This window comes from Ovis aries, chromosome 2 (assembly GCF_016772045.2).
Source record: "Ovis aries strain OAR_USU_Benz2616 breed Rambouillet chromosome 2, ARS-UI_Ramb_v3.0, whole genome shotgun sequence".
Taxonomy (NCBI): domain Eukaryota; kingdom Metazoa; phylum Chordata; class Mammalia; order Artiodactyla; family Bovidae; genus Ovis; species Ovis aries.
In genome coordinates this window covers 136723003-136736007 of record NC_056055.1, presented here as the reverse complement: position 1 = coordinate 136736007, position 13005 = coordinate 136723003, and the positions used below count along the sequence as shown (strand labels likewise).

The 13005-nt window shown below is 37.5% G+C and overlaps 1 protein-coding gene across 6 annotated transcripts in view; it reads left to right on the top strand.

Moving 5' to 3' along the window:
* MAP3K20 (mitogen-activated protein kinase kinase kinase 20) overlaps positions 1 to 13005 on the top strand; it is a 169668-nt gene that overhangs the window by 79617 nt on the left and 77046 nt on the right. For all 6 annotated transcript variants that reach the window (XM_060411103.1, XM_042243712.2, XM_027964845.3 and 3 more), the window contains exons 4-5: positions 3050 to 3151; positions 7167 to 7232. In XM_060411103.1, coding sequence (XP_060267086.1) covers positions 3050 to 3151; positions 7167 to 7232 — 168 coding nt within the window. The remainder of the gene's footprint in view (positions 1 to 3049; positions 3152 to 7166; positions 7233 to 13005) is intronic.

The following is a 13005-nucleotide window of genomic DNA, read 5'->3' as shown; positions in this document are numbered from 1 at the left end:
ATGAAGCAGGGCACCCCATGCCAGTGCTCTGTGACAGCCTGAGGGGAGGGGGCGGGGAGGGCGGTGGGAGGCGGGTTCAGAGCGGGGGGACACGTGTACCTGTGGCCGACTCATGTTAATGCATGGCAGAAGCCATCACAATATTGTAAAGTAGTTATCCTCCAGTTAAAATAAAGGCTTGAAGAGTTCTTTAATCACAACAGAATTAGAAAATCAATGCAAGAAAGAAACCTGGAAAAGTCCCAAATGTTTGGAAATTACACGACACGTTCCTAAACAGTCAATGAGTCAAGAAACTACAATGGTTTTTCAAATATTTTCGACAGACAGGAAATGAAAATGCAGCATATCAATATCATAGGTGGAAGACAAAGTAATACTTAGGAGGGAATTTATAAGCATATTAAAAAGCAGAGACATCACTTGCTGACAAAAGTCTGTATAGTCAAAGCTATGGTTTTTCCAGTAGTCACATACGGATGTGAGAGTTGGACCATAAAGAAGACTGAGCGCCAAAGAATTGATGCTTTTGAACAGCGGTATTGGAGAAGACTCTTGAGAGTCCCTCGGACAACAAGGAGATCCAACCAGTACCCTAAAGGAAATCAGCCCTGAATACTCATTGGAAGGACTGATGCTGAAGCTGAGCCTCCAATGCTTTGGCTGCCTGATGCGAAGAGCCGACTCACTAGAAAAGACCGTGATGCTGAGGAAGATTGAGGGCAGGAGGAGACGGGGATGACAGAGAACGAGATGGTTGGATGGCATCATCGACTCAATGGACATGAGTTTGAGCAAACTCCGGGAAATGATGAAGGCTAGGGAAGCCTGGCGTGCTGGAGTCCATGGAGTTGCAAAGAGTTGGACACAACTGAGCGACTAAACAACAACACATCTATATTTTATTTAAAAAGAAGGTCTGAAATTGATCATTAAGCTTTAACCTTAACAAACTACAAAAAGAACAAAATAAGCCCAAAGCAAGGCAATGAAAGGAAATAATAAGGATTAGAGCAGAATAGAATAACATAGAAAACAGAAAAATAATAGAGACAATCCATGAAACTAAAATTTTGGTCTTTGTAAAGCTCAGTAAAACTGACAAACCTTTAGCTGGACTGACCAACAAAAAGGAAAATACAAATTGGCAAACTCAGAAATGAAGGAGAAGACAGCATTATGGTCCCAACAGAAATTTAAAAAGGTTATAAGGGAATATTATGACCAACTTTATGGCAACAAATTAGGCAATTTAAAATGAAAATGATACAATGAAAAAATCCCTAAAAATACAAAAATTTTCAAAACTGACTCAAGAAGAAACAAAAAATCTGACCAAAACTGCAAGTAAAGAAATTTGAATTCATAATTTAAAACATTTCCATAATGAATTTCCAAAACCAGGTGATTTCACTGATGATTTCTATACGAAATATAACACCAGTCCTTCCCATACTGTTTCTGAAAATAGAAGGAACACTTGCCAGTTCATTCTGTACAGCCAGCATTATCCTAATAGCAAAACCAGACAGAACCATAATAAGAAAACTACAGACTGCCATCCCTCCTGAATATAGATGAAAAAATCCTTGACTAAAAAAAAAAAATCCTTCACTACATATTAGCAAACTGAATCCATCTACCAATAAAAAGGATTATACATTACAACCGAATGGGATCTATCCCAGAAATGCAAGGTTGATTTAACATCTGAAATCAATTAATGTAAAACACCATAATAGAATAAAAGACAAAAACCAATCTGACATTCTACAACACCCATTTATAATAAGAAATCTCAGCAGGCTAAAAATAGAAGGGAATTTTCTCCACCTGATAAATAACATCTAGAAAAGGAACCATGCAAATATCTATCAACCCAGTGAATGAAAAAAGTGAATGTGCTAGATCAACACAATGAAATACTGGTGCTGCTGTTGCTGCTGCTAAGTCGCTTCAGTTGTGTCCAACTCTGTGCGACCCCATAGACGGAAGCCTACCAGGCTCCCTTGTCCCTGGGATTCTCCAGGCAAGAACACTGGAGTGGGTTGCCATTTCCTTCTCCAGTGCATGAAAGTGAAAAGTGAAAGGGAAGTCGCTCAGTCGTGTCCGACTCTTCGCGACCCCATGGACTGCAGCCCACCAGGCTCCGTCCATGGAATTCTCCAGGCAAGAGTACTGGAGTGGGGTGCTATTGCCTTCTCCAGGACAGTGAAATACTATTCAGGAATAAAAAGGAATGAAGTACTGACACATGCTACAACACAAAAGAGTCTTGCAAACATTATATGAAGAGAAAGAAGTCAGACATAAAGGCCGTATATGGTTTCATTCCATTATGTGACATGTCTAGAAAAGGCACATTTGAGAGTGAGAAAAGATAAATCACAGGGCTGGGGCTGACAGTGGTGATTAACTACTAAGTGGGCAGAAGGGACTTGTTTGGGATCATGAAAAGGTTAAAATTGGGTTGTAGTGATTATTGCACAAATCTGTAAGTTTCCTAAAAATCAAATCGTACACATATGATGGGTGAATTTTATGATATGTAATTTATATCTCAAAACCATTTTTAAAGGAATTTTCTCACTTTCTTGGCCTTTTGTAAAGCTTAAAATTTGAGGACTAATCTAAATCCTGATGCAACAAATATTGATTTGTTTACATTGTTACATAACCCTCTGACTTATGTGTTTAACCTTATTTATCTCCTAAGAATAACAATTTTTTGAAATACCTATATTCATGCCTGCCTTTGTTTCAAATGCATTCTTGCAACACCTTTGTATTTCTGAATTCCATCCAAATAGCTTTTGATTTCATCACCAGCTGAAGATATTATCTATTCTGTTAGCAGTCTTGTCTTTGACAGATTTCTTTCCATGATGATATTAATTTTGAGAAACCACAGCATAGAACAGTTTTTTTTAAATAAGTTTTAATGTCTTTTGTTAAATTTTTTAGCACATTTTCTCAATGAAACCATGCAGTCTTATTTGTGAATTGTGCCTTGGTTTTAATTCTATGCTTATCTTTCCTTTGAAAACAGAATACGCTTCTCTGGGATCACTCTATGATTACATTAACAGTAACAGAAGTGAAGAAATGGACATGGATCACATTATGACCTGGGCCACTGATGTAGCCAAAGGTAATGTTTCATGTATTCTTACAGCATAGTTGGAGAGATCCTGACATGGTGAGTTAAGTCAGAAGATTTCTTATTCTGTCTTAAGCTTTTTTTTTTTTTTTTTCCAGACAAAAGTAGCAAGAATTCTGCAGCTTACTGTGCACATAATATTTTAGGCCATTGCCTTTCCACTGCTGCATTCCTTTTTTTTCTCTTTCCTTTCTTTACTTCTTTACCAAAAACCAAGTTTCAACAAAATCAGTGGCTCCAAGGAAGATACTTTTGTCCCATTTTGTGACACTGTAATTGACCAGCTTGCTCAATACATTAAATGGAAAAATCATATTTCTGTTATTGTTCCGTAAGTCTCAGACCGCAGTATCCAGAAAATGTGACTTATTGTAGGATTAGTTCTACTTCTTTTGTATATATAATATTATGCTAAAAATAGTAACCACTTGCAAAACAGTTTTATTTGGCCTTCAATGCAAAAGCAATTCTGATTTTATTTTATATTTAATGTAAACTTGAAAATCACCCTTGGAAATGGAATATTTTTTAATACACAAAATCCCTAAACAAGGTGCCTAGTTCTTTTTCCCTCATAAATTCCTTCATACACAAATGCTCTCTAAAGCAATTTAAACTCCATTTATTTTTATCTTTTTTCCATTTTCCTAACTGAATGTTTCTGAGTTTTATTTATAACTGTCAAAGTTGCTTTGGAAACAACTTAATCTAAATAATGAATGCTGATGGTTACATTTGTATTCTAGCAACCCCTGGAAAGCAAGTGTGTCCAAATTTTACTGGGGCAATTAGCTCCTTTGGGTTTTGCTGCTCCAATCTCTACAAGTATCTCTTTACAAAGCAAATAAAAGGATATTTAGTACTCAATAAGGAAAGCAACTCATAGTTCACTTTCACTGGAAAGTCACACAGAGACTTCCAAAAGTAATAGTCTTTCCTTTGGGGAATTATCCTGTTTTAAGTTTCATCAACACCTGCCAAATTCTTCAAATAGAGAAAGTGGAAATTAAAAAAAAAAGTTTCATGCAAAATGCTGCAGCTTGAGTGATACTTCATTACCTTATAAGAATAATAAGCTCTATGTTTAGGATGGTGTACTTAAGGCTTTGGCTGTGTTAATTAACTTAATTGTGTATTCATGCATGAGACATCTCAAATCAGTCTTAAAATTTCTCATTCTTCAAGACATTTTCATGGAACATCATAGCCACTTCTCTGCATATCAGGGGCCACCTGTTTGTAAGCTGGTTAATGTGCTGTTTTTGGAAACTGCCTGAAGCACTGTGGAAATACTCTTAGAGAAATGTAAATACATATACAAGCAGTCCTTGACTTAAAGCACTTCACCTTACAGACATTTGCATTTAGGGTGCTCAGCCAATTACACCCATCTTATTACCTAATGGCACTTAAGATGGATAGCAAACAAATCAGCTGACACCAGTCACTCGGCTTCTTGCTGTGCACACTGTTTAGCTTCCCTGGCCCTTAGCCTGTAAACCTCATCCCTCCTGATCCCTTCCCCTGTAACAGTCCCTGTCTGTGGGGCAAGTCCTTTGGCTCCAGATCAGCTCAGTCATTCCTAGGGTTTCTCAAGAGTCCCGGCTGTATAAAAAAGAAAAGGAAGAGAAGGAATAGGGCTAAACAGCAAACTGGAACTACAGGTGAAAAACTGGGATGAAGAAGATGGGAGTGTCCAAAACTACACAGTAATAGAACTTACATTTTGGTGGCTGATGAATTAATGTGAAAGGCAAAGTCCTAATGTGTTCAGCCTCAAGTGAGAAGTGTGAAGCAGAGAAGACAGTCGTTTACAACTATACAGGTAGTTCTTAATATTTAAAATGGCCTACAAAAAGAAGAGATCAATGCTTTCAGAATGACTTCAACCCTCTCTGATAAAGCTATGTGTGGAACTTGGAGATGACATAGGAAGCCTTGATTTTTGTTGATTCAGTTTTGAATTCAGCTGTGCCCTTCAGTTTGACCATGATTGAAGCCACTGAAGCAACAAGATGTTGAGAAATCAGAGGATGAATAATTCATTTCAAATAAGAGTTGATTCATGCAGTTTTGAAATAGGCATTGCTTAACATTACTGGAAAGAGAAAACCTTCTCAAAGGCAAAACAGACTCTCTTCTTTCTGGGTGGGAAGAGGGAAGGAGGGCAGACCAGTGTATCTGAAATTGCTGCAAGTCAGCCAGCAATGGGTAAAAGGAACAATTAAAGCTAACAAGCCTGGATGCAGTCTCCGAATGGTCATCATTGATTCCAAATCTTCCCAAAGTGACACCTGGGAAATCTTTTTTAGGAAACCTTGAATTTTAAAATTGATGGAGACATTTTTCAGGCCTCCTGTTTTCTTGCAATAAAAATATGGCAGAATTGTATATAGCGCTATTGAAACACACTAAATAGAATTTTATATGATTGTGCATGTACACTAAATATTCTATAAATGTATACTATATGTTATACACAGATACCAGCTTGCTCAATACAATATGGTACTTCTTCTCATAATATCTACAGTGAGGAAGAAAAGTCCCTATATTCAAAGCTTTTGTGCTTGAGTGTTTTTTTAAATTCTTTATTGTCAGCAAATGTAGAAATGAGGTAGCTCTGCCTCTAATAGTAATTAAACAGTTTCTACCTGAAAAATTATTCAGGAATTGGATTCTTAAAGCAAGAGAGAAATAACTATGAAATTCTGTCATAAAAATTATTAAATGTTACCCAAGTTGTAGCTATTGAATTTTCACAGCTTGGAATATGTAGAACTTAATATTAGAAGAAAGATTTCCTTTATTCCAGTTACATTTTATTTAAGATATTTGAATTGCTATACTTTTGTTGACTCTTCAGTAATAACTTTAAATGGCAAGAGTTTAAGTGTTTTGAAATTTTTCATTGTTCTTTCATGATTCTTCAATATATAATAACTAGAAAGTAGAAAATAATAGATTTTTAAAAATTAGCCCTTATAAAACTGAAATTTTCTATATACTGAAAAAAGAACCAAGGCCTCGTTATTAAACTGTGTTCAGCATATAATTCATTAGCCAAAGAAATGGTTTTGATTGAGGTGAGAGGGCTATTTCTTCGATTGTTTAGAAGACAACTTAAGAAATAGGAAATATTTCAGTAGAAAGTGCTTTTGTTCTTTATTCTAGATAGACTATATATAAATACAAGGAAGGAACCAAATATTACTAAGGGGGTAACTGTGAAATATGTATCTTTTAAAATATAATTTTTTATTCAAAATAAGAAAACTGCTTAATTTATGTGCATACAATTTACTGGAGTAACCTGATTTTTAATATGTTGTAAAGAATTTTAGAGTACATTGAAATATAGATTATCTCAAAGATTTGTAAGAATAAAATATTTTATAACTACTGTGTATTTTTCTATCTGAGGATCACAAAATTCTTTACCAACCGTAACTAATGAATTCAACCAGTCTCCCCATCCCTACCCCACCTCCACTCCCAGGGTCTTACCAGAGTGAATACTGAGAAAATAAATGAAGCTGCCCTCAGTAACTTCAGACATGCAAATGAAAACTGAAATTTCTGTTCGGAACTGTGGCTGATTTAGAAGGCAGTTGGTAGTGGAATACCTTAGTCACTTAGTCACCTTATCATTTCTTTCAGTGGCATCTGTTTTACTTTTGTGCAAACTCCAGAAAATCAAGGTGTCCTATTGGATACTGTGAGAAGCTAACTTTATTCACAATCAAATTCCGACTTATATGACATTAAACCACATACACTTTCCATAGTATTTAAATTTTCCTAGTGTAGGCATGTCTTGTCCCTATTTTATCTATCATGGAAGAATAGAGCACATGGACTTAGTTTTTGCTATTAAATCCTTTGTAAAAATATGGAAAGTAATACTGATGTTTAAAATAGAGGTAATACTGATATAATGTTGAAAATTATATTAACTGTATTTCTATTATAATTATATTCATTATATTTCTTTTTGTATGAAAAGGAATGCACTATTTACATATGGAGGCTCCTGTCAAGGTGATTCACAGAGATCTCAAGTCAAGAAATGGTAAAGTAGTCATATGTTTTTATCTCACCTATTATAAAATACATGCACATGTATACATACATGTATAGAAATAAGCATCATGCTTTCCATATCTTTTGTAACCTGCTGTTTAACTCACAGCTAATATCATGAAAATCTTTCCCATTATTTCAAGGGGCTGCATAGTATTCCACTATATAAATAGCACAGAATGTGGACATTTGGGTTTACATTTTTTTTCTATGATAAAAAAAAATGTTAAGCTTAATAGTTTTCAGCAAAAATTTGCAACACATCCCTAATTATTTATCTGGAATCATACTCTAAAAGAGGTATTGCTGGATCCAAGCACATAGTGGTAGTGTATTTCTAACTTCTATTTTTAGATGACTCTCTGTACTAGCAGTTTTGAGTTTTGTTCTTGTTACTCCTGAATTATTTGGTGTAAATTTTTTATGTCACTCATATTACCTGGAGGAGTGCCCAAAAATGATCAGCGGGGTTTGGAAAGTAAAAGCTTTCTTTTTCTTCTTTCTCTTCTTCTCTGCTTCTTAAAGTTTATTTATGATCCTATATTTTATAATTTGTAGAGTGAGCACTTTTAAATGACTGGCAGGATTAGATGTTACCTTCAAGTAGGAGTGGTAATTGAATGCTTCTTCCATTACGTCACTTGAAAATTAATGGAGAAAGGCAGTGGTGTTATTTAACTAGCCAGCACTGAGAGCTTGAATCAGAGTTTGCTACTTAAAAAAAAATAAATCTTGATGTCGATTCATTTACATGCTTTAGTTATTTACTTGCTTTCTAAGTGATTCTTCATGTTTTCTACGTGATTCTTCTAAAAACAATTTATTTTTAGAAAATCTTTAAATCATTGCAGTTAAAATGGGTAAATACTAATAGTGTGATTTTTGGAAAGAGTAGTCATGGTCAGTAGAGAAAGAGAACGCAGGAGTTTGACCGGCTGCCCAGGACCGTGATGCTTGTGGGGGTGGAGACGGGGAAGTTGTTCGCAGCTGCCACTCCTCAGCAGTTCAGGTTGGACCACCACCCCAACCCTGAAGTTGACTCTGGCTCATTGTTCTTGCCCTTTTCTAGGTTTCATCACTTATCCTTTAGCTTTCCTTAGATGTAAGTTTCTTAGAGCTAAAAACTTTTAATATACATAGGTTAACAGGAAGTCATTGGGCTTCCCAAGTGGCTCAGTGATTTAAAAAAAAAAATCTGCCTGCCATTACAGGAGACACAGGAGACATGGGTTTGATCCCTGGGTTGGAAAGGTCCCCTGGAGGAGGAAATGGCAACCCACTCTAGTATTCTTGCCTAGATAATCCCATGGACAGAGGAGCCTGGCGGGCTACGGTCCATGGGATTGCAAAGAGTCAGACACGACTGAGTCACTGAGCATGCATGCTCAACAGGAAGTCACTGGGAAATAATCTAGAATCTGGTAGGAAGTATCAGAGTTTATAACTTCATTTATTTTCAATTCTTGCTCAGAATTTCAATTTAAAAAGTGTTTAATGTCTCTCCCTTTAATATAGTGTATCAGTATATCTTAAATATCCCATGAGATAATGGTTAAGTTATTCAAACTGTCTTCATAAAACTAACAATGGAGAATGTTTGCATTTTTTGAAATTATAGTTGTGTAGTTACTTGACAGTAAAACGCATACACATTGAAACAATATAGAGCTAACTTTGAACAATTTGGGGAGGTAAGAGAGAACAGTAGAACTTTCATTTTCTAAGTTATATAGTTTTATGACGTTAGATGTTTAAATAAACACTGGTCTTATGAAAAGATAGAAGTATTTTTTAAATAACTGAATATAATATTAACAATATTTGAAAAATGTATAGCTTATCATATATAGTATTAGATTTAACCTTAGGCTATTTCTGGGTATTGGGTCATGAAAAAATTATTTTCCCCACTTATCAAGGTCATTAGTAACACCTATTAAGTACTGATAATATACCGTGTTCGAGGCATTGTGTGGCTTACAAAGGAAATGCTAGAAACATTCCTTTAGGATTCTGTCCTTGACCTTCTCCCTTCTTACATTTTATTCACCCACTCCCATAAAAGCCCTAGTTGATCTTCACATTGTCAAATAGATCTCAACTTCAGAACTATGTATGTGCTTATTGAACATATTCACATAGGTATTTTGTATGACCCTAAAATGTGCTGTGTCCAAGTCTATCTTTTCATCTTCTCCCTGTCCCCTAACAAATTATTCCTGCATTCCCCTTCTCAGTGAGTGACAATACCAGTTGCCTAATCCATAATCAAATTTTTAAAAAGGAGTTCCTGTTATAACCATTATGCCACATTGCCTCTATTTTATTTCCTCTTTGAGTCCTCTTCCTCTCCCATAGCCAGTCCTCCAAGCCCAGCTGATTCTGCTTCCAGCCTGTTTCTTGACTTGGTCCACTTCTCTCCTGTCCTTGTCACAGACTTAGTGCAGGCATCATCATCTCTCTTGGACTTCTCCCTGCCTGCAGTGATCTTCCTCGCATTCTGTCCCTCTGGGCACATTTGATCATTTCACTCCTCTGCTTAATATTGTTCACTGGCTTTCCATTTTTCACAAAGGCTCTTCTGGACCTGGCCCACACTTTCCAAAACTGCAAGCCTCTTCCTCTGCTCCTGACCTTTTTCACGAGCTCACTCTTCTGCTTGGAAAACATGCGTCTCTCCCCCACTTCTCCTCTTTCTGGTTAGCTCTAATCTGTTCTTCAGGTCTCAGCATAGCATCATTTCTTCCAGAGAACTTCAACCTCCTTACAATTTGACTTCTTAGACTGCTGTTTGGTCCTATGGTAATCTCCATACCTCTCATCACAGAACTTATCCCACTTTATTATAGGTGTTTGCTTAACTCTGTTTACCATTAGACTGTAAGCTCCACCAGAGCAGAGACAATGCCAGTCTTGCTCACTTTCCTCTGCTAGAATATAGTAAATGGCTTTGCCCACAGCGTGTGCTCAACAAATATTTGTTAAATGGATGAATGTATAATGTAAATAGATAAGCATTATCTCCACCTTCAAGAAAATTACTCTTCAACCAGAGGGAAAAACCGTATTTACCATGAAGCAATAATGCTAATGACTTGATCAGTAGAATGTTGACAGTCTAGTGTCAGAATCCAGGTGAAAATTTGGTTCCCTTGACTGCAGCTGATCTATAACTTTTTTACTAGACAATGCTACATTTAATTTAAAACGAGGTCTCCAGTTCATTTCAGTTCAGTTCAGTCACTCAGTGGTGTCCGACTCTTTGGGACCCCATGAATCGAAGCACACCAGGCCTCCCTGTCCATCACCAACTCCCGGAGTTCACTCAGACTCACGTCCATCGAGTCAGTGATGCCATCCAGCCATCTCATCTCCTGTCGTCCCCTTCTCCTCCTGTGCCGGGGGCCAGCGTGAGGAACTCCACCCATGGCAAAGGTCCTGAGGAAGAAGGCTTGGCGCACAAAGGCGTGATCAAGCCTCAGGAAACCCCCTGTCCCCGAGCCTCTACCCCAAAACCAGAGTCTGTTTTATGCTCTCACCTACACCTCTGACTTTACGGGGGCTCTCCCCCATCACCATTTCTCTCGGAGAAGGAGTTAACTTGCAGCTCCAAGGCAATAAAAATTCCTGGGTGTGACAAGAGTGTTTCAGCTTACGGACTCCTCTGAAGGTTATCTAGCCCACCTGTATAGGTTCGTCTGGCCACGATTGTTTACAGCCTCCCAATCTGAGAGGCACGAGATGTTTTAGACTTACTAAAGGCAAATTCTTTCGGGGAGTTAGAAATTATTAGTATAGTGGGTTGGTTAGGAATTATATTGGTGAAGGGTTTTTCATTTGTTGTGTCGATAATTGCTGCTAATTCCCTGCTCTGGGTGGGACAAGGGTGTCTCAGGTCAAACCTCTCTGCTGACAGACTAGCTTGTGTGACAGGATTATCCATACTGCTGCCACTACGCACATGATTGTTTACTGCCTCTCAACCATAAACAGCACAGAGAGTTTTGGAGTATTTTGAGAGTCTTAATTAGCATAGGGATTTTTCTTCTTGTTGAGTCAATGATTGCCACCAGGCCTCCATATCCGTAGGCACCTGGGAATATATGAATCAATGTATTTGGAATATAGACAAAGAAATATAGTAGTTTTTAAGGTTAGCAATACTAGACCTTTTAAGTTAATGAATTTTCTCTTTTGTAATAGATCACTGTACTTTGTTATAAATCACTGTGTCCTTGCTATGTAAAAATGTAACTTTATCACTATCTTAAGACTAAATAGATCTTAAGGGGAGCATTGGTGAAAGAATTTTCATTTGTTGGGCTGATGTTTGCCGCTAAATCTCCATATTCCCTGCCCTTATAATGAATATAACTAACATATAGGAGAAATAAGTATTAACCTTTAAGCATATAGGAGAAATAAGTATTAACCTTTAAGATTAATCATGTTAACCTTGGGTTAAATAAATTCCTTTCTTGATTGTAACTCACTACACCCTCACCCTATAGGAATGTAACTTTATTTGGAGGGTGGTGCCTGGTTTAAGGAAAAACACCCTTGGAAGAAATAAGTTTTTTGGTTATCAGAAAGAAAGGATCATAAAATGTCAGCAGGTCTCATGGCCAGATGATGTAAAATCCCTAAGACCTTTTTATGTGAAGCACCTGATTTTGATAAAGATCAGGACTGCTGACCCCCGCGTGACTCTGTATTCATCCCTATATGTAACAAAAGGTATATAAGCAAACCCAAAAATAAAGAAATTGGATCAGTTTCCGGAAAGACTGATTCCCCCATGTCGCTTCTTTCTTGCTCCCTGTTTTTCTGGCTGAATTCCCATCTGGAGCATGGATGCTATTCCACATAATCCAAGCTATTCAGCCTCTTTTTCTCCATTAATCTTCCTACTACACTATCCGTTTCTAATCTCTCTCTATATCTGTAATTAAATATGTATTTTTCCAAGGACGCCGACTCCGTCCCCACCTTCGAATCACCCTGGATCCACTGGGGCTGGACCCCGGCACTCCTGCCCCCAATCCCTCCCAGCATCAGAGTCTTTTCCAATGAGTCAACCCTTCGCATGAGGTGGCCAAAGTACTGGAGTTTCAGCTTTAGCATCATTCCCTCCAAAGAAATCCCAGGGCTGATCTCCTTCAGAATGGACTGGTTGGATCTCCTTGCAGTCCAAGGGACTCTCAAGAGTCTTCTCCAACATCACAGTTCAAAAGCATCAATTCTTTGGCACTCAGCCTTCTTCACAGTCCAACTCTCACATCCATACATGACCACAGGAAAAGCCATAGCCTTGGCTAGACGGACCTTAGTCGGCAAAGGAATGTCTCTGCTTTTGAATATGCTATCTAGGTTGGTCATAACTTTTCTTCCAAAGAGTAAGCGTCTTTTAATTTCATGGCTGCAGTCACCATCTGTAGTGATTTTGGAGCCCCCCAAAAATAAAGTCTGACACTGTTTCCACTATTTCCCCATCTATTTCCCATGAAGTGATGGGACCAGATGCCATGACCTTTGTTTTCTGAATGTTGAGCTTTAAGCCAACTTTTCACTCTCCACTTCACTTTCATCAAGAGGCTTTTTAGTTCCTCTTCACTTTCTGCCATAAGGGTGGTATCATCTGCATATCTGAGGTTATTGATGTTTCTCCCAGCAATCTTGATTCCAGCTTGTGCTTCTTCCAGCCCAGCGTTTCTCATGATGTACTCTGCATAGAAGTTAAATAAGCAGGGTGACAATATACA